The sequence below is a fragment of the Lampetra planeri genome, chromosome 22 (genome assembly GCF_965212315.1).
Source record: "Lampetra planeri chromosome 22, kcLamPlan1.2.h2, whole genome shotgun sequence".
NCBI lineage: Eukaryota > Metazoa > Chordata > Hyperoartia > Petromyzontiformes > Petromyzontidae > Lampetra > Lampetra planeri.
In genome coordinates, this window is record NC_136128.1 from 8,442,788 (window position 1) to 8,468,415 (window position 25,628).

The 25,628-nt window shown below is 55.8% G+C and overlaps 1 protein-coding gene across 1 annotated transcript in view; it reads left to right on the plus strand.

Annotated features, from left to right (window-relative positions):
- The window catches only part of LOC144724973 (DENN domain-containing protein 3-like), a 49,390-nt gene that overhangs the window by 17,147 nt on the left and 6,615 nt on the right, over positions 1-25,628 (plus strand). The window contains 18 exon segments of the mRNA XM_078604341.1: positions 3,417-3,586; positions 4,141-4,256; positions 6,836-6,990; positions 7,988-8,099; positions 10,287-10,406; positions 11,775-11,993; positions 12,903-13,018; positions 14,099-14,254; positions 14,506-14,602; positions 15,612-15,715; positions 16,352-16,527; positions 18,229-18,387; positions 18,904-19,259; positions 20,003-20,165; positions 21,876-22,012; positions 22,456-22,578; positions 23,125-23,301; positions 24,283-24,412. Of these exon segments, the coding sequence (XP_078460467.1) occupies positions 3,417-3,586; positions 4,141-4,256; positions 6,836-6,990; positions 7,988-8,099; positions 10,287-10,406; positions 11,775-11,993; positions 12,903-13,018; positions 14,099-14,254; positions 14,506-14,602; positions 15,612-15,715; positions 16,352-16,527; positions 18,229-18,387; positions 18,904-19,259; positions 20,003-20,165; positions 21,876-22,012; positions 22,456-22,578; positions 23,125-23,301; positions 24,283-24,412 (2,786 nt within the window).

Consider the following 25,628-nt stretch of genomic DNA (forward strand, 5'->3'; position numbering starts at 1 on the left):
TGGTACTAATATAACTGAAGACAAATATTGAATCTACCACTGGTTCTTCTAATAACTGATAGAATACAAAGATCCCACCAGATAGCTTTTTACAGACTGTTGGGGCAAGTGCTGTTAGCGAGCACCTATTAAGGTTGGCACGGCACAATGAGGGCATGGGTGGCCATCACATAGTCACTTTAAGATGTTTTCTTGTTCATGTTTTTGTTTTTTGTTTGTTTCGGTTGCACCCGATTCAAGAGCCGAATGGCTCACAGGGCTACACCAAATAAATGAAACTCAAAAACTGAAAGCACCACGCCAGGCCGCCTCTGCGTCGTCCCATTGCTGATGTTTACACACTGCACCAGGTACTCATTTAAGGCTGAGTAACCCTAGGGAAGGCCCAGGTCCGGTTCAGATAATCGTCAGTGACAGACGGACAGACAAAGCTAATGTATTAACAATTTAATTTACATCGATGGTAACAGTGCCCCATTGTGTGTCCATGTAACCGCGCAAATTATACGTTTGCAGATCGTTTCCAAAAACCTAACAACCGCGTGGCCAGTAAACCCTTCTGTCACGTGTTAAACAAAACAAGCTGCCCTGTACATTTCAGGTGTCAGCTTAAGTCTACCGATACACAATAAAAAAACAATTTGCTTGCCGGGGTTTTTTTCTTTTTAAACAAGCGACTCCTGGTCACTTTGAGCGTGCAATCAAACTTCTGATTGGCACCAGTTAGGAATGTGGCAGCTGTTTGTTGTCAAACGGGCAGCTCCCCGTGACCCTTGCACCCAGCGCTCCGCGCTCACTCGCGAAAAGCCTCGGGGGGAAAAGCCGACGATTAGTAACAGCGGAGCGATCGCAATGGCACGCAACGGCAATGTGTGACTTTTATTTTTACACGAAAAGCCACGGTGTGTTTGTCAGGAGGTGTTTGAGTTTTTAATCGAAATTTGTTACACTGATGGTCCCGTTTAGCCAGGCACCTGGCTATTATGCATGGGCACAGCAGCAGCAGCAGTAGGAACAAAACAAAGACAAAAAACATCAACATAGCAGAGAATGAGTAAAGAGCCCTGAAGGAAGGAGGGTTGTGCCAAAATGGGTTTATATGCTAAAGATGTTCTCAGGCAATGCATGATGAGTGTTTACTACAAGGCCGTAGCCATGGCGTCAACATTGGGGGGGACCAAATGTTCCAGGGGGTCTGGGGGTCCCCCCCCCCAGAATAAAAATCTAAATTTTAAAACTAATTTCCTGCCTAAAATATAAAAAAAATTCACTAACACACAGGATGGACTTTTTATTGATCTTTTTACAATAATGTCTAATAGTGTATAGTATGAAATCGCTCTGCTTTTTCTTTTTTACCATTTCTTGTTTCATTGTTTGTAATGGCAGAGCTTAGGGATGAATATAGTACAAACATAACCACAATCATATAAACAGAAATCTATTTCATAGCAAGATATTGCAGGGGACATTTTTAGCATATTTGAATATTGGGGGGGGGGGATGTGTCCCCAATATATATTATAACTATGGCCTTGGCTTACTATACACGTGGGAGCAAACCGAAGGGCCCGGAGAAAAAACCCCACGCGAGCGAGGCGGAAGCAAAGCTCCATCCGTGGTAGCGAGATGTTAACTACCTCGCCTGGTGTACAGGAGGTCGTGGGTTCGCTCCCGACCCTGATGCCTGTTGTGTATTTGGAGTTTGCATGTCTCCATCATTCATCATCATCATGGTAGGTAGGATATTTTAACTACCTCGCCTAGTGTACAGGAGGTCGTGGGTTCGCTCCCGACCCTGACTCCTTCTGTATATTTGGAATTTGCCTGTGTGTCTCCCAGTGGTTGTGTGGATTTTTGTCTGTGCCCTCTGGTTTTTCCCTCCACATTTAGAATCAACGTGCATTTAGAGTATTGGGCTGCTATAAATTTCCACATGATAACCCACTTCATTGGGCCATCAATTGTCGCTTCTGAAAACGAGTTTCATAGCTCAGTGAGCCTTACCTGGTAAAATAAAATGTAGTTCTTTTTTCATTATCACAGTACAGATAGAAAGCATGTGGAGATTAATCCGCACTTGCTGTAGCTGTACCGCCCTCTCCTGGCGAGCCAGGGCACGTCACCCTCGACACTCGCATGAAGGGGGTATCCCAGCATTCTTGCTGTGATCCACAAACCCTCGCTGCCTCCACAGCGCTGGATCACAGGCAGACACGTGCACCGTAGCCACCACCGCCACGTGGCTAAGTTTGGACACGTGGCTAAGTTTGGACACGTGGTGTCGGGCAGGGGGGGGCAGCCCCGTAGCGTTGAGGCAAAGCCACACATTTCCCGGTGATGTTAAGTCGAGAAATAGCACCGTCCTCTGCCTCAGGACTTTGTCGCTGAAGTGGCGAGGCTAGCGGTCGAACGACACATTGATGAATTGATTAATATTGATCCTGAATGCCGGTATCAGAAGGAATGGGTTTTTAGGTTCTTGTTTGGTGTGTTTAAGGGGTTCCCGCGATCACTCCACCCGTTCACAATCACGTGTTGGTGTTGTTGTTAAACTTAACACGCAGGCTTTCAATAACCGATATTAGGATTCGTAATTAATCGTTGGGTGAGATCGCGTAATAATTAAAATGTGTGTCATGCACCCTCCTCCAGTTTTACACGAAGGCTTTCGCGACCAATATCATCCATAATAGAGGGGTTTTTTTGGGGGGGTTAGATCGCGTAAATATATATAAATGTGTCGTTAAAACCCGCCACCACCCTCCTCCAACCCGACACAGCCAGTGAATAAGGTCGTCACGTGAAACAAACGTTGCCGATTGGGGTTCCCAGTTTTTTATTTCCATTAGTTTTTTTTGTTACAACTCAACGCGAGACCCCGGTACAAAGCGCCGATCACAGAACGGAGGGGACGGGGGGTGCACAACATTTCGATGAACGACAGCAGCAGGCCGAGTTCGGCGTGGCGGAAATTAATGAAGTGGGGAGAATAGGGCTCACTGCCCCACCCAGTTGGGACACTCACGGGGGGACATGAAAGTTAATAAGAGGAAAGGGGAAAAGATAACTAACATAGCGAGGGGGGGCAAGGGTGGGTACCCGAGCTAATTAAATGCTGTGGATTGCTCCGCAACACTGCCGGCGATGCTGTCGGAGCAGCGATACGTCGGCACTTTTCTCCACGTGACAACTTCACGAGCCGGCTCCGTCGGGTGAAGGAGCGGGCACGACGCACGTCATCGTGCTCCTTACGCGATCTCACCCCAGAGTGGATGGTGAACCATGCCATTGTCATCGTTGATATCGTCTTTGTCGTCGTTGTTGTTGTTTGCCATGTTGGTCACCGCTTTGTGCGTGCGTCATTCTTCCTCGTCTCGTACCTCCTGCCCCCCCCCCCCCGCCGCGTGTCGCAGGTCCCAGAAGCGCCGCTCGTTCCGCAAGCCCAAGAGCAGCCGCCTGTCGATGTCGGGCGGAGGGCCCGAGGCGGGCGGGCTTGGGGGTGGCGGCGGCGCGAGCCACACACAGCCGGTCAGCGTGCCCCGCGAGCTCGACTTCAACGGACTCCCCTCGCTCTGCTTCCCAGGTCGGTCGCTCGCTTGCTCGGTCACTCGCTCAGTCGCTCGCTCGCTCACTCAGTCACTCGCTCGGTCACTCGCTCACTCGGTCACTCGCTCACCTCGCTCACTCGGTCGCTCGCTCGCTTGCGGTGGTGTTGCTGGTGTGGCTGTACACAATTTCGGATTATTTTTCATGATCATCACCAACATCAATTTGTACATGACTTAAAGCTTTCGTGACTGCAGGAATTCATATTTTTTTAGTCTTTCGGTAAAGTCCCCACCACCGTCGCGGTCGCTGCCCACCACTTACATTAATATTGGCTGCTGACGTTTGGGATACGCCCATTTCAAGCCTTTATAAACAATTTACCTTTAGAAGCTAACCCCCTCTTTCTGATGACGAACCCTTGTGTTGCGATCGAAACGTCGTAGTTTTTTGTTATTTTTTGTTATTTTCTTTGAACCCATCTACGTGACTTTACCGAAAGACCCAGATAATATGAATATGTGCGTCGTACCGTATTCTCCGCGTTATAAGATGCTCCCTAAAATGTGAAAACGAACCCCAAACTTGCAGAGGGCCTCCGCGTGCAGAGTGAGGAGGAGGAAGCCTCCTTCCACTACCTCGTCTTCACCGACATGAGCGGGAAGAGGACGCACGGCGTCGTACTCACGCACTCACGGCGCCTGCAGGTGCCTCCCCCTCCTCTCCCCCCTCCCTCCCCTCTCCCCCCCTCTCCCTCCTCTCACTCCTCTCCCCCCTCTCCCCCCTCCCTCCCCTCTCCCTCCTCTCCCCCCTCTCCCCCCTCTCCCCCCTCCCTCCCCTCTCCCCCCTCCCTCCCCTCTCCCCCCTCCCTCCCCTCCCTCCCCTCTCCCCCCTCTCCCTCCTCTCACTCCTCTCCCCCCTCCCTCCCCTCTCCCTCCTCTCCCCCCTCTCCTCCCTCTCCCCCCTCCCTCCCCTCTCCCTCCTCTCCCTCCTCTCCCTCCTCTCCCCCCTCTCCCCCCTCTCCCCCCTCTCCACTCTCCCTCCACTCCCCCTCTCCCTACTCCCGCATTTCCCTCTCCTCCCTCTCCTCCCTCTCCCCCCTCTCACTCTCCCCCCTCTCATTCTCCCCCCTCTCTCCCCTCTCCCCCCTCTCCCTCCTCTCCCCCTCTCACTCTCCCCCCTCTCCCCCCTCTCCCTCCTCTCTCCCCCTCTCCCCTCTCACTCTCTCCCCTCTCACTCTCCCCCCTCTCCCCCCTCTCCCCCCTCTCACTCTCCCCCCTCTCCCCCCTCTCCCCCCTCTCACTCTCCCCCCTCTCCCCCCTCTCCCTCCTCTCTCACCCTCCCCTTGCTTTCCCTCCGCTCCCCCTCTCCCTACTCCCGCACGTCCCTCTCCCTCCTCTCCCCCCTCTCTCTCCTCTCCCCCCTCTCCCCCCTCTCCCCCCTCTCCACTCTCCCTCCACTCCCCCTCTCCCTACTCCCGCATCTCCCTCTCCTCCCTCTCCTCCCTCTCCCCCCTCTCACTCTCCCCCCTCTCATTCTCCCCCCTCTCCCCCCTCTCCACTCTCCCTCCACTCCCCCTCTCTCTACTCCCGCATCTCCCTCTCCTCCCTCTCCTCCCTCTCCCCCCTCTCCACTCTCCCTCCACTCCCCCTCTCCCTACTCCCGCATCTCCCTCTCCTCCCTCTCCTCCCTCTCCCCCCTCTCCACTCTCCCTCCACTCCCCCTCTCCCTACTCCCGCATCTCCCTCTCCTCCCTCTCCTCCCTCTCCCCCCTCTCCACTCTCCCTCCACTCCCCCTCTCCCTACTCCCGCATTTCCCTCTCCTCCCTCTCCTCCCTCTCCCCCCTCTCACTCTCCCCCCTCTCATTCTCCCCCCTCTCTCCCCTCTCCCCCCTCTCCCTCCTCTCCCCCTCTCACTCTCCCCCCTCTCCCCCCTCTCCCTCCTCTCTCCCCCTCTCCCCTCTCACTCTCTCCCCTCTCACTCTCCCCCCTCTCCCCCCTCTCCCCCCTCTCCCCCCTCTCACTCTCCCCCCTCTCCCCCTCTCCCCCCTCTCCCCCCTCTCACTCTCCCCCCTCTCCCCCCTCTCCCTCCTCTCTCACCCTTCCCTTGCTTTCCCTCCGCTCCCCCTCTCCCTACTCCCGCACGTCCCTCTCCCTCCTCTCCCCCCTCTCTCTCCTCTCCCCCCTCTCCCCCCTCTCCCCCCTCTCCCCCCTCTCCACTCTCCCTCCACTCCCCCTCTCCCTACTCCCGCATCTCCCTCTCCTCCCTCTCCTCCCTCTCCCCCCTCTCACTCTCCCCCCTCTCATTCTCCCCCCTCTCCACTCTCCCTCCACTCCCCCTCTCCCTACTCCCGCATCTCCCTCTCCTCCCTCTCCTCCCTCTCCCCCCTCTCCACTCTCCCTCCACTCCCCCTCTCCCTACTCCCGCATCTCCCTCTCCTCCCTCTCCTCCCTCTCCTCCCTCTCACTTCCCTCTTTGCCCTCTCCCACCCCTCACCTCTCTCCCCACTCTGCCCCCTTCTCCTCCCTCTCGGCCTCCTCCCCCCCCCCCCTCTTCACCCCCCCCCCCCCCGTTTGCACTTCCGCACCTCCCATTCTGCACGGTTGGCTACGTACGGTGAGAAAGAAGTTCTTGAACTTCCTCTTCTCACCCGTCTACGATCTAAGCCAACAGTGCAGCATGGCTCTGCTGGATGCGCCGAAGGCAAAGGGGGGGGGACGGGGGTGATAGTGGGATGGGCGGCTTTCTACGAATATCAGGAGTTATAGGCTTGGGCCATGAAAGTGCAGCAGAACTTTGATTGCTGCTATTCCTTCATGTGCATGGTTTTACTTGAATTCTGCAGTTTCCTCCCACAGGGAAGTTTCTCTTTGAGCTGCAACGATCAACGTCACTCCGACTTCCCGGATTCTGTCCTGACGATGTGCGGCTCCGTTTCGCCCGTCGTGTCGAGTACATCTGATCGCTCGACTAGGTTGTGAGAATTGTTCTTGAACTCACCGGTCCGCTGAACCCGTAATCATTTGTGCGGTAAATGCTTGGCGACTGACCATGTTTGGCTGCGCCGGGTGGTGGAAAGGCTATCACGACACAGCTCTAGCGAGATCATCACCACGTTGCCTCACCCGGACATCAACTGCGAATCGTAATCTCGGCTGCGCAAAAAAACCTACGCGCCGAGATTCTCATCATGGAACGTTCATCGGTGAGCGGAGGCATCGTCGCACATCGACCGCTGGCGATGCCCATCGTCCTGACCCTTGACCCCCTTTTTGGTGCCACCAGGACACGGGGCCGCTGCCCTGGGCGTCCAACGGCTCGCTCAGGCAACCGGGACAGAGACGGCTGGGCAGGCCCGGGAAAAGCCCCTACTTGCCGTACGCCATCTGTGTCATCTCCAAGTCGCCTTACTACACGGTTCTCCGGGACTGCCTCTCCTGGTGAGGCTCGCGGGGGAGACTCCGCTCGCTCGTAACATGCAGCATTCGCACACGGTGGGCACGATCACCCCTCCAGCGGGGACGATCACACCTCGCCCCACTCACTCGACCACCGACATACCCACTCACCCGCTCACCAACTCACTCAACCATCCACGTACCCACTCACCCACTGAATCACTCACTCACTCACCCACTCAACCACTCATTCACTTGCCCACTAACTCAGTCACTCACTCACCAACTCACGCACCCACTCAACCGCTTACCCACTCAACCACCCACACTTTACCCATTAACTAAATCATCTACTCACCCACTCACTCACCCACTGACTTACTCACCCACTCACTCACCCACTTATTCACTCACTCATTCACCGACTGACTCATCCACTTACTCATTCCAGTCGAGATGACAGCCACTCACCTGCCCACTTACTCACCCCCTCACACATTCAACAAGTCACGTATTCAGCCCTCTCACTCATTCACCCACACGCTCACTCACATTTTCACTCACCCATTCACTCACTCATTCACTCACCTATTCACTCAACCACTCACTCAGTTATTCACTCACCCATTCACTCACCCATTCACTCACCCATTCACTCACCCATTCACTCACCCATTCACTCACCCAATCACTCACCCATTCACTCACCCATTCACTCAACCACTCACTCAGTGGAGGGAGGAATCTGGAATATCTGAAGTAAACTCATTTGTTAAACCTAAACTTGGTGGTGCTGCGTCTTATAATCCGGTATGTGTGAGCGTGCGTGTGTGTGTGTGTGTGCGCGTGACCAGATTTGTATAACTTTATTGGCACCGGGCACAAGTTCAGTGCAGTGCGTCTTAGTTCTCTGGAGCGTCTCGGACTGTAACCAGGAGAATACGTAAACGCTCGGCGAGAATCTGCGCGCGCTTGCGGCCTCGTCCGTGACGTGGCGTGGGCGACCTGAGCGTGCGCGCGACCCCGCCTCTCTCCGCAGCCTGCTCATGGAGCTGCAGTCCACTAAGGACTCGCTGTTTGAGGACCGGATCGCTGACTTTGCAGCAACGCTGGCTCTGGTGCCCTGCCCGCCACCGGGAGTTCTTCACGTGGTAATGCCGCCCCCCCCCTACCCCCCCCCAGCCACGGTCCCCCCCTACCCCCCTCCACCCTGCCCCTCCCCCCACCGCTGCTGCCGTGTTTACGTGAAATTCCCTCCTCTCAAGGTGGCCGGGTGGCTCGGGTTCGTTGAGCGCTGAGCCCCGGCACCACTGAAATCCGGCCACCTACGACTGCACACAAAACCGCACTCTGCAATTAAACTCTAAAACCGTGTAAACTGTTCTTATTTCACCAGGCTAGACCCGCTGAGCCCTTTTTTGGAAGCGACCTGGCCACAAATGATGGCTCGACAAAGTGGCTTATCACGTGGACGAATGTAGCAGCCACATTACTCCAAGCGCATGTTGATGCTGAATGTAGAGGGGGGGAAACCGGAGGACCTGGAGAAAAATTTTAATGCAACCACGGGGGAGAACGCGCAAACTCCAAATGTACAGCAGGCGTCGGGGTCGGGATCAAACCCACGACCTCCCGCACGCCGTTGTCGCACGAAGAATAATTACCAATCCACGACCGGAGCGATCTGTTTTCCTCCCCCCGCACCGTGTCGGCCACGGGAGTTGTTTCGCCACGCTGGTCAGTGCGAGTTGGGAGAAGGGGTGGAGGGGAGGTTGGGAATAATCGCTCGTCACTGATGTCAGCCGTGGTCAGGTCAGCGAGTTCGGAACCACTGGCACTACTGCGTCACCCTTTTGCAATACATTTTGACTGCGTTGTGAAGCTCTGAGAATTGGACAAATAACGGTTTAAACACATTCCTCCTGCGGAGGGAGCTGGTAGGAACGTTGGGTTGCTCGGTCAATGGCCAGGGTCAACGGCGGCGTGGTGTATTCCGCAAATATGGCCGACTGTGAGGGCGGGCACAAGCCGGCGTGAGTAGGTTAAACGTTGATAAGGGCACCACGGGGTGACCAGCCTCTCCCCACCCAGCCCCTCCCCACCCTCCCCTCCCCACCCAGCCCCTCCCCACTCAGCCCCTCCCCACCCTCCCCTCTCCACCCAGCCCCACCCCTCCCATTTTTGGATGCACGACGGACGAACGGACACAATAATCCCCTGTGGGCTGGTGTAACCAGGAGGTTCCTACCAGTACTAATATTTTACCCCTGGCAAGGCATGCGGGAAGTGTGTGGCGTCTCCTTCTGGTTATGGGATTTTGAAAAACGTCACTCAAAGGGATCTCAAGAGTAGTCACGCAAAGTCTCTCTACGCTGGGCGTTCTCTGACGCAAGGTGGTATCAGAATCATAATTAGTAAACAGTTTGCCTTTAGAAGCGAACCCGCTTTTCCTGATGACGACCGCTTGCGTTTCTATCGAAACGTCGTAGTTTTTTTGTTATTTTCTTTGAACCTATCTACGTGACTTTACCGAAAGACTCAAAGAATCAGAATTTGTACTTAGACTGGATGAATCCGATGAGCTATGAAGCTCTTATTTTCACAGATGCCAAGTAGTGCGATGTGTAATCATCAGCAGTGGGGAGACAAAGACGGCCGGGCATGGTGCTGCCCCCCACCCCCCTCGTATTCTGTGCGAGCCTTTTATTCAGATATTTGGGATTTCTGTCTCCATTGAGTGGATGAGTGAATGTGTGAGTGAGTGTGTGAGTGGGTGGGTGGGTGAGTGTGTGTGTGAGTGTGTGTGTGAGTGTGTGTGTGAGTGTGTGTGTGAGTGGGTGGGTGGGTGGCTAAGTGGGTAAGTGAGTGAGTGAGTGTGTGAGCGTGTTAGTGAGTGAGTGTGTGAGTGAGTGAGTGTGAGTGGGTGAGTGGCTAAGTGGGTAAGTGAGTGAGTGAGTGTGTGAGTGTGAGAGTGTGTGAGTGAGTGGGTGGGTGGGTGAGTGGCGAAGTGGCTGGGTGAGTGGCTAAGTGGGTAAGTGAGTGAGTGGGTGTGTGAGTGTGTGAGTGAGTGCGTGTGTGGGTGGGTGAGTGGCGAAGTGAGTAAGTGGGTGGATGAGTGAGTGAGTGTGTGAGTGTGTGAGTGAGTGTGAGTGAGTGAGTGGGTCAGTGGTGAAGTGGGCATTTGGGTGGATAGGTGAGTGGGTGAGCGGGTGAGTGAGGGGGTGGAGTAAGTGTGCGGGCGCGTGAGCGCGTGTTGTCGTGACCTGCAGTAGCGTGGTGGTTAAACGCCGTACAGATGAGATGACACTCAGCCTGTTTGGTGTTGCCGCCGCGTGCAGAGCCTGATGCTGCGGCCGCTGCAGATGATCCTCACTCCGCCCTCCGAGCCGGGGGAACCAGCGATCGACGTTGACCTCCGTCTTCCCTTCCTGTGTTTCAGTCCCAGCCAGGTGTTGCAGGTACCCGCCCGCCCGCCCGCGTAGCAGGGGCAACACAATGCCGGATTAACCTAGTGTGGGGCCTGTAGCACATGTTATAAAAGGGCCCTAAATTTTTAAAAAAGATGTAATACTTTACGTGTGTTAATATGTAACTTGCATAGTAGAGTAATTGTATTTTTCATTTGCTATACAGCCAGATAATACGACAAATCGCTCACCTTAAACACCCAGTCTTTCATAAAAGTTGAAGGCAGTATAGTACTATAGTAATAGGGCAAGTGCAGAATCACTGAACCGGAATTGATAGCTTGAAAGCATTTAGCACGGGGCCCTTGAAAGTGCGGGGCCCACAGCTACTACACATGTAGTAGCTAATACACGTGTAGTAGTAGTAGCTACTACACGTGTAGTAGGATAATCCGACACTGGGGCAACATCGGGATTCAGTTCGCTCTGTGGCAGCAGCGAAAACTCGTGGGCATGAAAGCTCCAACAACAACAACGACAACAACGACGATGACAGCAACAGTGACCATTCGCCACAAAGTGGCAGTGACGTCACCGCGACGGTTGTGCCAGGCTAGGTGCACACCGAGGCAACAAAAGGTCCCCCCCCCCCATGCCCCCCTCCCCCGCCCCACCCCCACCCAACAAATCAATGGGATGTATGCAGAGCAGAATTTTGGTACCACATAGAGTAGCAAAACTTGAATCGCAGAGAGTTGCTTACGTGGCCAATGCAAGTGAATTACAGGATTACCCCGCTCGTTATATAATTCGCTGTTAAGTGGCCACATAAGGAAATTGGAACTGGTAAAATTATGCATTGGGAAGATGCGGAAGATTTGTATTTGCAAGGCATAGGATCATGATATAGAGACTTGAATGTGGAAGCAACACAAGATGGAGATAGATCCCCAAAGTTAAATAAGATAGAAGAGGTATCAATAAGAAGTAGAAGTTTATTCGCGAGAGCTTTAAGACATCGATATGGGCGAGTGACATATATTAAGAAGACAGAGAAGAGACAGTTCAACACGTGGGCTTTCGCAACCGATATACAGTTTTTGGTTTAGAACCCAAAAACCCCCAAAAACCGCATTGTGGAGAGAAGACATAATTGATGGAAACAAAGAGTGACTCGAACTTGATATTCCGGGCCCCTTTTCTGCTCTGTCTGCCGGTCGCCAAACAATTCACGCGCGTTGTAACACTCCAACAACGCGAGCTGACGCGCGTGCGTGCGTGCGCGAATCGACGGACGCGTTCCGTACGTCGCGGGCGGGCGGGGGGGAGGGCCGGTTTCGAATCCACGTAGAATCGGTGGGGGGGGGGGGTCACGTGCGCCCGCTCCCCCACGAACTGCCGCCCCGTTCGCGCGCCCAGATCCTGACGTGCCTCCTCACGGAGCGGCGGGTGGTGCTGCTGTCGCCGGAGCTGTCCCTGCTGACGCCGCTGGCGGAGAGCCTCCTGCACCTCCTGCGGCCGCTGTCCTGGCGGCACGCCTACGCGCCCGTGCTCTCGGCGGGCATGCTCGACTTCCTGGAGGCGCCTACCGTCTTCCTCATGGGCTGCCACTCCCGCCACCTCTCCACCGTCGACAGGGTCCGTGCCCGTCCACCACCACCCCCGCATGCCCGCAGCTCACGATTAGCACCGCGGTCGGCTACGTGCGGTGCGAAAGAAGTTCACTGTACACTGCGTACATACGGACGAAGACAAAGATCCCCCCTCATTATAGCCTTAACAGGCTGTAGGGGCAAGTGCTGTTAGCGAGCAATTATGAAGGCCGGGAAGGCACACGAGGGTGTGTGTGTGGCCAGCACCACGCCCGGCCGCCTTTGTCTCCCCAGTGGCGATGTTTACACACCGCACCGGGTACTCATTTGAGGGGAGGCCCGGGACCAGTTCAGATAATCGTCGCTGATGTTGGCCTTGAGCGGGAATCGAACTCGGGTCGCCGGGTACGTAGCGCGGCATGCCAACCGCTACCACCACCGCTCCCCAACACGGACACGCGCTCACTCGCTCCCCCTCTCTCGCTCTGTCTCTCAGGTATTCGCCGTCTGTCGGATGATGGCGAATACCAAATGTGCTAAATTTATATGATTATTATTGTCATCATTAATGTCCCCCTTACAGGTCAGGTGCTGGGTTACCTTGTGGCTGCACAGGGACAGTTGCCACTGGGGGTGCCCTTTGAATTCATGAAGATTGTACACGACGAAGGGCGGCTCTTTTGAACACGAGCCATGATAATCTGCTGCGGTTTCAACGGGAGTGTAGGAGTGTAACGCGGTGATTATTTTTTTACGCGAGGCGATTGATGTTTGCAGTGTTGACGGCGGTGATGATGGCGTACAAAACGGTGGCGGTGTCATGGTGGCAAGTTGACGACCTGCTGCTGGTGAACTCGATGATGACGATGGTGGTGGCGTTCGCGACGGTGACGCCGACGATGGCCTCCGATTCGGCGCTGTGCGATGTTGACGTTGGCCGCGACCGTTCCGCCAGGTGGAGGACCTGGTGCTGGTGAACGTGAGCACCCGGCGGATCTTGGCCTCGCAGGCGGACGCCCTCATCGACGTGCCCAACGCTCCCGGTGCTGCCCAGCAGCATTTCCTGTGCAGGTGACGAGGGAGTGGTGGTCCCCTCCACAGCGGCGGTTCTCAACGCGTGGGTCGCACTTTGGGGGGGGGGGAGGGGGGGACACAGGCTGCTGGCATGGCTACCGTGCAGGAGAAACGCATAACATGTGCGAGGAATATCCGCGTGGCATGAACAGCATGGACGAGATGAGTGGACGTTCCATCTTTCTTTGTCGTGGCCTTATCGCCTGGGAGGGAGGGGGGTGGGCATGGGGGCTGGAGGGGGGAGGGGGCATGGGAACTAGTGGTCTTGATTTGGGGGTCACCGCGGGGTGACGTCATCACCCAGATGTGAGTGGCCACGACGCCGACCCGCAGTTGCCCGCTTGCCGGCCGGCCAGCCAGCCAGCCAGCCAGTCAGGCAGCAAAACTTTTTGCAACATTGAAGGAGAAAAGCCGAAATTTTTCCCGAAAATAATGGCCATGGTGAGATGGTGGGAGAGTTCTCGTGGTTGGGTGGTTGGTGTCGGTGGGAGGGCCGCGGTTAGTCTGTGGTGTTCACGGCGCGTCCCTGCGATGCCGCGTGCGTGTGGTGTCTCTTCTCTGCGGTGACGCGTCTGTGTGGTCTCGCGTCTGCACAGAACTGCGTCTGTGTGGTGACGCCGCGTCTGTCTGTGTGGTTACGTGTCTGTGTTGTTCCACGTCTGTCTGTGTTGTTACACGTCTGTCTGTGTGCTTCCTTGTCTGTCTGTGTGGTTTCTGCGTCTGTCTGTCTGTGTTGTTCCACGTCTGTCTGTGTGCTTCCTTGTCTGTCTGTGTGGTTTCTGCGTCTGTCTGTCTGTGTGGTTCTACGTCTGTCTGTGTGCTTCCTTGTCTGTCTGTGTGGTTTCTGCGTCTGTCTGTCTGTGTGGTTCTACGTCTGTCTGTGTGCTTCCGCGTCTGTGTTGTTCCACGTCTGTCTGTGTTGTTACACGTCTGTCTGTGTGCTTCCTTGTCTGTCTGTGTGGTTTCTGCGTCTGTCTGTCTGTGTGGTTCTACGTCTGTCTGTGTGCTTCCGCGTCTGTGTTGTTCCACGTCTGTCTGTGTGCTTCCGCGTCTGTGTTGTTCCGCCACCGTCCGCAGCGTGGAGGCGCTGAACCTGCACTACGACCTGGCGGGGCTGTCGCGCAGCGCCGGCGGCAGCCTGGCGGAGGCGCGCGAGCGGCGCCGCCTGTGGCAGCAGTCGCTGCACGCCGAGCTGCGACGCGCCGCCCTGCGCTACGTGGTCGACCTCTTCCGGTTCGCTCGCTTGCCACGGAGAGACGGACGTGGACACAGAGACGGACACTTAGACGGACACTGAGACAGAGATGGACAGAGAGACAGACGTGTACACGGAGGCAAAGACGGACACAGAGATGGACAGACAGACAGACAGACGTGGATAACGACGGGGGTCAAAATCAAATCGTCACCTTTCTCAGCGACGTCACAAACTGCGGTCGGCACCACCTCGCCACGGATTCTCACGGAGCCCCGTTCCTCCCCAGGGACGTCAATCAGCACCTGAGCTACGAGCACCGCGTCTTCAACAGCGACGAGTTCCTCAAGTCGCAGGAGCTGATGGACCTTCCCTTCTACACCAAGGTGCCGCGACGCGCGCTCACTACCGCCCAGACGCTTCGTTTCCATGACCCGCTCGAAAGCGATGGCGGCCCGCGGATGAAACCGGGCTGGAACCATCGCGCGGACTTCCAGACATCGTCGTCGCAGTAGTTGGCGGCTTCTGGTTGGCCATCGAACAAAGACGGTCCCCGCAACGCACGCTTTTCAGATGCGCTTCTGCGGCCGTCTGGAACGCGCTCTGTTTCCGATATTAGGAAGCCACTGGAGCGATGCACTTTTACATTTTGATTGAAAACTCATTTCCTTAGAATTTCTTCTCGCGTTTGGTTTTCCGGCCTTCCCCCGACACCTCCGATCAGCACGGTTGGCTACGTTCAACATGCGTGCAAATCGAAGACATCCACGTCCCCACAGCAGTAGCCTCTCTCCTGGAGTTCGATGCGATTGCGTGGCCACTTGTTGCTTTATCCGCCCCCTCATTCAACCCGGTCTCCGTCCACCGCAAAGGCAAACAGTGAATTGGGAGTGTGAACGTGAGGCGGTGGCGAGTGTTGCCGGGCAGTAGGAGATGTGACGCTCGCACGATGCGACGCTCTACCAAACCGCTTGCTGCAGGACAGGCGGCATGCACAGCAGCAGCGACAACACTAAGTGGCAGTGACGGCTCCCCCCCCGCTCACCCTCTATCGTGGTCACTCACTCCACAGCCCTTGCGACGAGGAGTGGGTGCCAGTTTATGCCTTTAAAACAATTATGTTACGCGCCACGTTGAAAGGCACTCTATACATTTTAAAGAAGATGCAAGTTTTATTTTTTTGCCCACTCATTTACAACGGTCATGTGTTCACGCCGCGGAATTTCCAATCCAGTGACGCGGACCTCTTAACGGCACGGCGGTTCGTGGCGGAAGGCGGCAGCAACCCATGGCTCTCGCTGCGACGTCGTGAATTGGAGTGCAGCTCAAATGGTGGCGTTGCCCCTCCCCCCACTTCCCCCGTGTGCTGATGACGACGCGGATGAAATGCCACAGGTGCTGGAGACGGACATGTTCAAGTGCTTCCTGAAGGATCGACTCAGCAGGAAGATGGACGCCTTCTCCAGGCTTGAGCAGATCACCCGCTCGCACGCGCACAGGTGTGGACGCTTGCACCATTTATTCATTTGAGGCTGAGTCGACCTAGGAAAGGCCCAATAATGATTCGAATAATCGTAACTGGTGGTGGTTGTAAGCGGCAATCGAACTCAGGTCACCAGGTTCATATCGGGCAATGCTACAGTGCCGCTCCATAATCGTGAAAGCACAAACACGCACACACCAGTGCCTGAGTGTTCTCCAGGGTGTGAATGCGTGATAACAAACAACATTTAGCCGTGAGTCATTACCCTCAATGACAGCGCTAACTTTTGTAATTTTACCGGGAAGAACCAGAGACCTATAGTATTGATGATGTATGACCTACGACCTTCACCTTAGCTACGTATAACCACGACCGACATTTTATCGCCGCGATAATCTTATGGGGTTCGTGAAACATGACAAACTTCGTTCTCATTCGTCATTTATTCATTTACAGTTCGGAAAATCATCTTTATTCTTTTAGCAACTGAATACATTTTTCCACGTGACGCGTGGAGGGGCAGAGCCTCTGGCAGAAAAGCGGTTACGACTTAAACCGTGACATTTTCACGGGAAACTTCGTGGTGAGCGTACGAGCTTGCGGGCGCGCTCGCCGGCACGCGATTGACACCGCCGTGCCCGTCGCGAGCCAGGCTGATGCACGAGATGGTGGACGCCCCGCGCAAGCTGACCGTGGGCGAAGTGGCGAGCAAGAGCCAGCAGCTGAATCGGCGCGTGGCGATCAGCATGCCCAATCTGCGGGAGCCGCACGCGCAGAACCAGTACTTCTGGCGGGATGGCTCCGTGCGCTCCGCCTCCGCCACCTGTGGTACTCACGCGCGCACGCACGGGCCCACACGCACTGGCACGCCCTTGCACGCACTCGCACGAGCCCACACGCACTCGCACGCACGGGCCCACACGCACTCGCACGCATGGGCCCACACGCACTCGCACGCACTTGCAAGCACTCGCACGAGCCCACACGCACTCGCACGCACGGGCCCACACGCACTCGCACGCACTTGCACGCACTCGCACGAGCCCACACGCACTCGCACGCACGGGCCCACACGCACTCGCACGCACGCGCAAAGAACCCCCGTGTAAATTTCGATTTAAAGCTTTTGTGACTTGCAGGGATTCACATTCTTGGTTGTTTCGGTAAAGTCACGTAGAAGGGAAATAATAAAATAATAAAAATATAACATAATAAAATACAATTCTCACGACGTTTTGGCCACAACGCAAGCAGCCGTCCTCAGGTGAAGAACAGGTCTGTCGGAAAGACAGAGTCATTATTTTATTATTTCCCTTCTACGTACCGAAAGAACCAAGAAGATGAACCCCCATGTAGCCTACGAAGTTTGTTGGGGCAAGTGCTGTTAAATGAGCACCGGTGAAGGGCCTGCATGGCACACGAAGGGGTTGGCATTGGTCGAAGCCACACGCGGCCACCTTTGTCTCTCCATCCCCCTTGGCTCCGGAGCTAAGGAGTGCCACCTTAGCGAGATGTTAACTACCTCGCCTGGTATGCAGGAGGTCGTGGGTTCCATCCTGACCCCGATGCCTCTATATTTTCAGTTTGCGTCTCTCTCCCCACGGTCGCGTGGATTTTTCTCCGGGTTCTTCGGTTTTTCCCCTCCACATTTAGAATCGACGTTCGTTTTTGAGCATTTGGCGGCTGTACATTTCCACTGTCCACAGTGCCGTTGGGGGAAATAGGATGGCAGGTCCGCTCATCTTTCCATCTCGCGGCAAGGAAGCCTTTTACCAATTGCACTTTGATGTGCCTTTCCATCCTCACAAGCTGGCCGTTGCCCACAGCATGCAGTCCTCAGCCCAACAAGTGCCAGAAGACACACTTCTGCCCAAATCTTCGCCGCCCACATCAGCCAACTATTTTCCGGGTTCCTGTTGGGCCTGCGCACCTCACGTAACGCCCCAGGCGGTGCTTCAGCCGCGGTACCGTCGCCCCTGACGGCGTAGCCGTTCACCCCTTCGGCACGACGAGGTGCGGGTCGGACTTTGACGGAGACAGTGGCGAAGGATTGCCTCGTGCTGCGGCCAATCCTCGAGGATGGCCGAAGACGAGACAACGCATTGCCACGTGATGATAAGCCACTTGATTAATCAACGTTTTTGGGTTTAGATCGCGTTATTTATAAATGTGTCGTAACCCTCCACCACCCGACACGGCCAATCGGTAAAAAAGTGTCACGTTGACAAAAGACAAATAGTTCACTGCTTAAGCCCACCGTTGAAGCGTGAAACCACAACATTCACAACGCGATCTAAACCCAAAAACGTTGATTATGAATAATATTGGTCGCGAAAGCCTACGTGTTAAACTCACTTGATTAAGAGCGACATAGGTCAGTGGGCCTTCCCTGGTAAAATAAAAATTGCAGCAGCAGCAGCTGCTGGAGCGAGCGATACCATCCGGGTCTCCGGTCTCGTATGACGCCTCTGCCCGATCCCGACCGTCGCCGCCACCTCCCTCCCTTTCCGTCGCCCCTCCGCCCGCTAGAGACGGATGGCGCTCGGGGGGACATGAGGCGGTGCGAGCCGCCGCCGACGTTCTGCCTGCCGCCCTTCCCGAGCCGGCCGCAGCACGGCCCGGCCGTCGCCAGCTACTACGGCGAGTGCGCCGAGAAGCTCACCCTCGCCATCAACTTCACGCAGACCGGTGCGACGCTCAACGCCTTTAGGGCAGTGTTATCGTGTTGAGTGCAGTGTCATTGTCTTGAGGCCAGTGTTATCGTCTTTAGGCCATTATCATCTTTACATCAGTATCATCATCTTTAGGCCAGTGTTATCTTTAGGGCAGTGTCGTCGTCTTTAGGCCACTCTCATCTTTAGGGCAGCGTTATAATCTTTATGCCAGTGTTATCTTTAGGCCAGTATCATCGTCTTTAGGCCAGTGTTATCTTTAGGGCAGTGTCGTCGTCTTTAGGCCACTCTCATCTTTAGGGCAGCGTTATAATCTTTATGCCAGTGTTATCTTTAGGCCAGTATCATTGTCTTTAGGCCAGTCCCATCTTTAGGGCAGTGTTGTTGTCTTTAGGCCAGTGTTATAATCTTTAGGGCAGTCTCATCGTCTTTAGGCCAGTGTCACTGCCGAACGCGTCGGGGCCGTCGTTCTGCGCACGCCTCTCTCGCCACATGCCCACGCGTCCGCCCGTCCTTCCGTCCGTCCTCCCAGGCGCCCAGGTGTCCGGCATCTCGTCTGCTCCGGCCGCACCGCCGCCGCCGGCGCCCCCTGCTCCTCCTCCTCCGCCGGCACCCGGGCGGGAGTGGCGCGCCCGCGGCGACAGCTCGGCGCTGCTCGCCTCCTACCACTACCTGCGCGGCTGCGTGTACGCGGCCGCGGGGCGGCCCGTGGACGCGCTGGCCGAGTTCGCGTCGCTGGCGCGCTGCGACGTCGCCGTGCTGCCGCGCGCCGCCGCCGCCGAGCTGCTGGCGGCGCTGTCGGACGAGGAGAGGCGCCAGGCGGAGCGGCGGCCCGAGCTGCGCCGGCTGCTGCAGGAGCTGTCCGCCGTGGTGGCAGTGCGCAGCGTGGTGAGGGGCGTGCGGTGTGCATGGACGCGGTGCGGCGAGACGCGTGCGGTATGCTCACGTGAGCGCGGTGCGGCGAGACGCGTGCGGTGTGCTCACGTGGACGCGGTGCGGCGAGACGCGTGCGGTGTGCTCACGTGAGCGCGGTGTGGCGAGACGCGTGCGGTGTGCTCACGTGAGCGCGGGTGCACATCTGCGTGGCGGAATGGATACCTACCTGGCGTTGTGAGCCAAGACGTTTCTATCCCCTCCCTTTGATGCTGCTAATCCTGCATAATGCACGGGCATAATATGACTTTGAAACCCCCCCGCCCACCTCCTACGCATTTCACAAGTAGTATAAATCACATACCTACATACCTGCATTTCCCATAAATATGATAAATTCCTCTTGATATGCAAATTATTTTGTCAAGGCGCCCTTCTCCCCCTTCCAACCCAGCTTAAATATACGCTCCAAGCGTGGTGGTGTTTCATTCAGACGCTGTCTCCCCGACAGACCTGGTCTTCACCTGAGGACGGCTGCTTGCGTTGTGGCCGAAACGTCGTGAGAATTATTTTATTATGTTTTATTTTTATTATTTTATTGCTTCCCTTCTACGTGACTTTACCGAAAGAACCAAGAAGAGCCAAGACGTTGTCGTAACCGCGGGGGGAACGACATCCCTGTCGCGCGACGCAGTCGGCCTGTAAGAAACTTGCTGACCGTATCCGTGGTTGGGGGGGGGGGGCCGTGGTGGCAGCAGGCCGCCGCGACGCTGTGGAGGCAAGAGAGCGAGGAGCGTGTCAAGAACTTTGCCCTGCCCAGCAAGCACCTGCAGGAGGAGGAGTTCGTTCGCTGCGTCCAGGAGTCGGGCATCGTGCGCGAGGAGGGAACCATACGCCGCCTCTTCCAAGCGCTCACGCTCAGTGAGACAACGTCGCACGCACGCACGTTCGGATCCGTGCTCTCAGTCACCGATTGGCTCTGGCCTGGCTCAGGCCTGGCTCACGCCTGGCTTTGGCGCATGCAAGCCGGCTCAAAGCCTCCAGGCTTAACCTCAGCCAGCTCTCGGCGTGGTTTCCCAGCCGTGCTCAGCTTGAGCCGAGGCATGGCTCAGCCCGCACGTTTACATTCCGTACATCGGAAGCAACAGAACGGCTCGGGCCTCAGCTCAACAGGAAATTTCACCCGTGAAAATGTCACCGTTTAGGTCGTAACCGCTTTTCTGCCAGAGGCTCTGCCCTCTATGCGTCACGTGATAAACTGAGCCAGAGTCGAGCCACTACCTATGAATACGACGGCTCTTACTGCCGCGTCTTTGTGGCTTTAGTTCCAGTGATGGCGGAGTGCGGTCGGAGGGGGGGTGGTGGTGATGGGTCGGGGGGGGGGGTCACCGTGAAATTTAAAACTCCACCCCAGCCAGGTGTTACGGCTTCGTGTGACGAGTCCAGCGAAGTCCATGATCCACGAAATTAAGCAAAATTAATTGGTGATAACGAAAACAAAAAAACTCAGCGCAGTCATCAACGACAGTGGCTTCAAAAGGAAAAAAAATTAAATCGGTGATGTTTCAGGCAATGGCCCTTTCCCACAGCCCATAGATAGGCCAGAGAGGCAGAGTGGATAACAGGTGGAGACTGCGATTTATATACCATGGGGCATGATACAAAACAATGTTTCCTGACTAAGACGGATAAAATACCCCCGCTGTGGTTACTTTTCCATTGTTTTTTGTGTGAAAAATCTGGCCAAAGTAAATCATGTTAAATCATCTCAGTGAGTTAACCCGTAACACCTGAACCTATCCCGTGACCTGCCAGCAAGCCTTTGGCACCTCAGTGCACCTAGCCTGGCGCAAGCGCTGTGGTGACTTCACCGCCACTGAGTGGGGAATGGCAGCTATTGTTGTCGTGCTTGTGTGTACACGTGTGCGTGCTTGGGGAGCGGTAGTGTAGCGGTTAGCGGGCTGCACTATGAACCCGGCGGCACGAATTCAAACGTCGCTGGCGGCCACCACCAATGACCATTATTGTAACCGGTTCTGGGCCTCTCCTAGGTCGGCTCAGCCTCAAATGGATACATGATGCAGTGCGTAAACATCACCATTAGAGAGACAAAGGCGGCCAGGCGTGGTGCCGGCCACCCACCCCCTCGTGTGCCGTGCCGGCCTTCATAGGTGCTCGCTAACAGCACTTGCCCCAACAGTCCATTAAATCTATATGGGGGATCTTTGTCATGAAATTAAATGGGCATTGTGTATGTACGAATGTTGAACTTCTTTTTCACCGTACGTAGCCAATCGTGCTAATCGTAGGTGGAGTGGAATGACAACACACGAAACACAAAAAGCAGTTCTAAAGGGAAAAAATTATGTCTTTCATCTTCTTGGTTCTTTCGGTAAAGTCACGTAGAAGGGAGATTATAAAATAATAAAAATAAAACATAATAAAATAATACAATTCTCATTATGTTTTATTTTTATTATTTTATTATCTCCCTTCTACGTGACTTTACCGAAAGAACCAAGAAGATGAATCCCTGCAGTCACGAAAGCTTTAAATCGACAAATTACGTCTTTGTACGTGTGTGTACGTGCGTGTGCGCGCGTGTGTGTACGTGCGCCCATGCCCGTGCAGGTCAGCAGAAGCAGGTGGACCCCGACACGTTCGCCGCGTTCTACCAGGCGTGGAAGGAGACCGAGCAGGAGACCCTGGATCTGGATCTGCCCTCGGGCGTGGTGGAGCGGCTGGAGCGCAGCGAGTGCGTCTACAAGGTGAACGGACGTCCGTCGCTCGCACGTCCGGGTCCGCGTGAGTCCGTCGCGGCGACAATAATCTCAGTGGCGCTGCTCCCCCAGTGAGCGTCGCCCCTCAGCGTCCGTCCCGTGGGTGCCGCCCGCTATAAGGGTAACCACCATGACTGCCACCCGGCCCACGATGACTTCCACTGAACACGATCGCCACGGCCTTCTGAGTGGCCCCCACCCACCATTGATACTGCCCCACCCTCTCCTTGTCCAGCCCCCATGAGTGCCACCCCAGTATGGTGCCGCCCTCCCGTGCATACCATCCTCCCTTTGTACCTCCCTCCACGAATGCCACCCTCCCCGAGTACTACCCACGTGGTTGCCACCCCACCCTAGTACCACCCACGTGGTTGCCTCCCTCCCCTAGTACCAGCCACGTGGTGTGCCGCCCCCTCTCTGCGCGTGCCCAGGTGTCGGCGTCGGTGAAGACGAGCATGGGCCAGGGCCGCCTCGCGATGACGCAGCGGCGACTCTTCCTCCTCGCCGAGGGCAAGAACACCTACCTGGAGGTCGGCGTCTTCCGGGACATCCAGGTGACACGACCGCCACAGCGCCGGAGCCGCACGTTCACGGCGCGCGTCCGTTCACACCGTCACTCGAACTCCGATCGTCCTCAGAGTGGCAGCGGCGGCTTTTGGCTGGCCGTCTGAGTGCCCCCGACCACCATTGATACTGCCCCCCCCATGAGCACCACCCTCTACTTGTATAGTCTCCAAGAGTGCCGGCTTTTGGCTGGCTGTCTAACAAAGACGGTGGTCACCGCGGCCATCTGGAACGCTCTTCCTTGAGATATTAGGAAGCTACTGGAGCTATGCATTTAAAAAAATCTCAATTGCAAACCAATTTCTTTGATACGGCGTTTTGTGTTCAGTTACAAAGCTGTGGACTGGCTCCACAATGTGAGTCCCATGAAGATGCAGCCAGTGAAGGGGGGTTTGGGTAGTGCAGGACTTGGTACCGATATCGCCGATGCTGTTTGCCGTGGTCGGGAACGGAACTCGGGTCGTCGCGTTCACTGCGCCACTGAGGGTAACCATCTTTCCCCCGCGGTGTCCACCCCCCCCCCCCCCGCGTCCCAGGAGGTGGACTCTGTGGCCGTGACGTCGATCTTCCCTCCCAAGATCGCGGCGCTGCGCATCAGGACGACGTCGCGGCGGGACGAGCCCTTCGTGGCGAACCTCAAGGCGGAGCGCGACCTGTGGCAGCTCATCGTGCAGGAGATGTGGCTCGGCAAGCGCATGGCCGACCACCACAAGGCGAGCGGCGCAGTCATCGGCGTGGATCACCGTCGCGATCTCGCGTGGCGGCCGACGAAGAGCCGCCCTCCCCTCGAGTCGCAGAGCGCTTTACTGTCGCTTGTGGCCAGCTCGCCGCTTCTGAAAAAGAGCTATGTAGCCCAGCGAGCCTTAACTGGTAAAATAAAAAATAAAAATTTGCGTACGGTTTTTAGTTTAGTTTTGCATCTCAGCACACTTGAAAGGGCACCCGCAGCGGCAGCCGTACCTGTGCGGCGCAAAGTGAAGTCGGAATCGGAATCTTTCAGAATCTTTACTCGTCCTGGAGACAATCCCATTAGCTGTGAAGCCCTTTTTCACAGATGTCCAGTCGACTCAGCACCTGGTCTGCGGTCAGGCTTTAGTCTGCCAGTGGTGGGGGGGGGAGGGGGGGGCGGCGATGATTTCCCTATAATCTCGATTGAAAACGAATCTCTGCCTTGTGTAACCTCACAGCAGTGCGTCGCACCTGTCTCTAGCACTCATTCAAAATGCTCGCCGCCAATTTCAATAACAACGAGTTTCGATTTAAAGCTTTCGTGACTGCAGGGATTAATCTTCTTGGTTCTTTCGGTAAAGTCACGTGACTTTACCGAAAGAACCAAGAAGATGATTACCGAAAGAACCAAGAAGATGAATCCCTGCAGTCACGAAAGCTTTAAATCGAAATTTAACCGCCACTACGGGGTGGGATTCCACAAAACTTTCTCCAAGGGTGGTGGTGTTTCATTCAGACGCTGTCTCCCCGACAAACCTGGTCTTCACCTGAGGACGGCTGCTTGCGTTGTGGCCGAAACGTCGTGAGAATTATTTTATTGTTTTATTTTTATTATGTTATTACTTCCCTTCTACGTGACTTTACCGAAAGAACCAACAACAACAACAACGAGGTTAACGCCGCGAGTGCGCTGCTCAAGACCCGCTGACCCCTGACCCTTGCTCGCCGACCTTCGCCCCCCTCAGGACCCCCAGTACTTGCAGCAGGCGGCGACCAACGTGCTGCTCATGGACGCCGTTGTGCAGTGCCTGCACTCGCCCAAAGCCATCTTCGCTGCCTCCCGCCTCGCCTACTTCACCTTCGAATACAAGAACGGTGAGGCGGTGCCCCTCCGCCGCCCAGCCCCGTAGCGGCACCTCGTCTGGACGCGGGGGGAAGCAAACTGGAGCCTCGAGGGGAAGCGGCGGGGGGGGGGGGTGCGGCATACGACACGACGGCGGTCAACGTCGGACGAGAGTTAAACCGGCGGTTCTCAACCCGTGCGTCGCGACGCCTGCCTGCCCGCCACCCCACACTCCCCCCACCGTTTTCACAGGGGGGCACAAAAGCGGTTGGGGGGGGGGGGGGCAGATGCACGCTGCAGCGTGGATACCGTGCAGGAGAAAATGTCCAGTGTGCGCGGCGAGCGTCGGCGCCGCATTGCAGCGACAAAAGCCACCGGCTCGAGGCGTGGACATGTGGTCTCTTTGTCTAGTGGCCTTCGTAACCTGGGGGTGGGGGGGGGGGGGCATATGGACATGGAGGTAGGTGGGGAATGGGGGGCACAGGGACCAGCGGGGGGGGGGGGGGGCGTCGTACCAACAAGGTTGAGAACCAGCGCTGTGAACGGCCGTTAAACGCCGGACAGGGCGATCGTGCGGTCTGCTCTCGCGCCCGATGTACGACGACGACGACGACCTCAGGCGCTCACCGGACTTCGGTCCGTGGAGGCTGATCGACTCGGATGAGAGAAGAAGCAGCTGCGATGCCTCGACGATGGTGATCTTAGAAGGGGCGGCTGCTTCAGCGGCCGAGGGGGCTAAGCCCCCTTCAAACATGCCCCCCGCAACGCTACGCGGCTCATAATGGTCTCCACCTTGGGATCCTATCCACTGGTCGATTGACGTGTTTGTCCGAGCACCTTTGTATTGCGTCGATGCAGTGACGTCACCACTACATCTCTCGCAGCCGTTTGGAACGCATTTCCTTCTGATACTAGGGAGCCACTGGAGCTATGCAAAATTAATTTCTTTAGAACTGCCTCTTGTGTTTGGTTTGTTGTCCTTCCCCCGTACCTCCGATTAGCACGGTTGGTTACGTACGCTGCGAAAGATGTTCAACATACGCTCATAAACATTCACGAAATTACCGTCATCCCACTGTCATATTCATGGTCAAGATCTTTCATTTGGCGTTAAGAGATGACAAGCTCCCTCTTCCAGTTGATTGGGCAGAAGAGCATCCCATTTAGGAAGTCACGAGTTTCAGTTCGTACCCATCTTCATTGCCATCATCATCATCTCTCTGGGGTGGGTAAAGCGAGTACCACTTT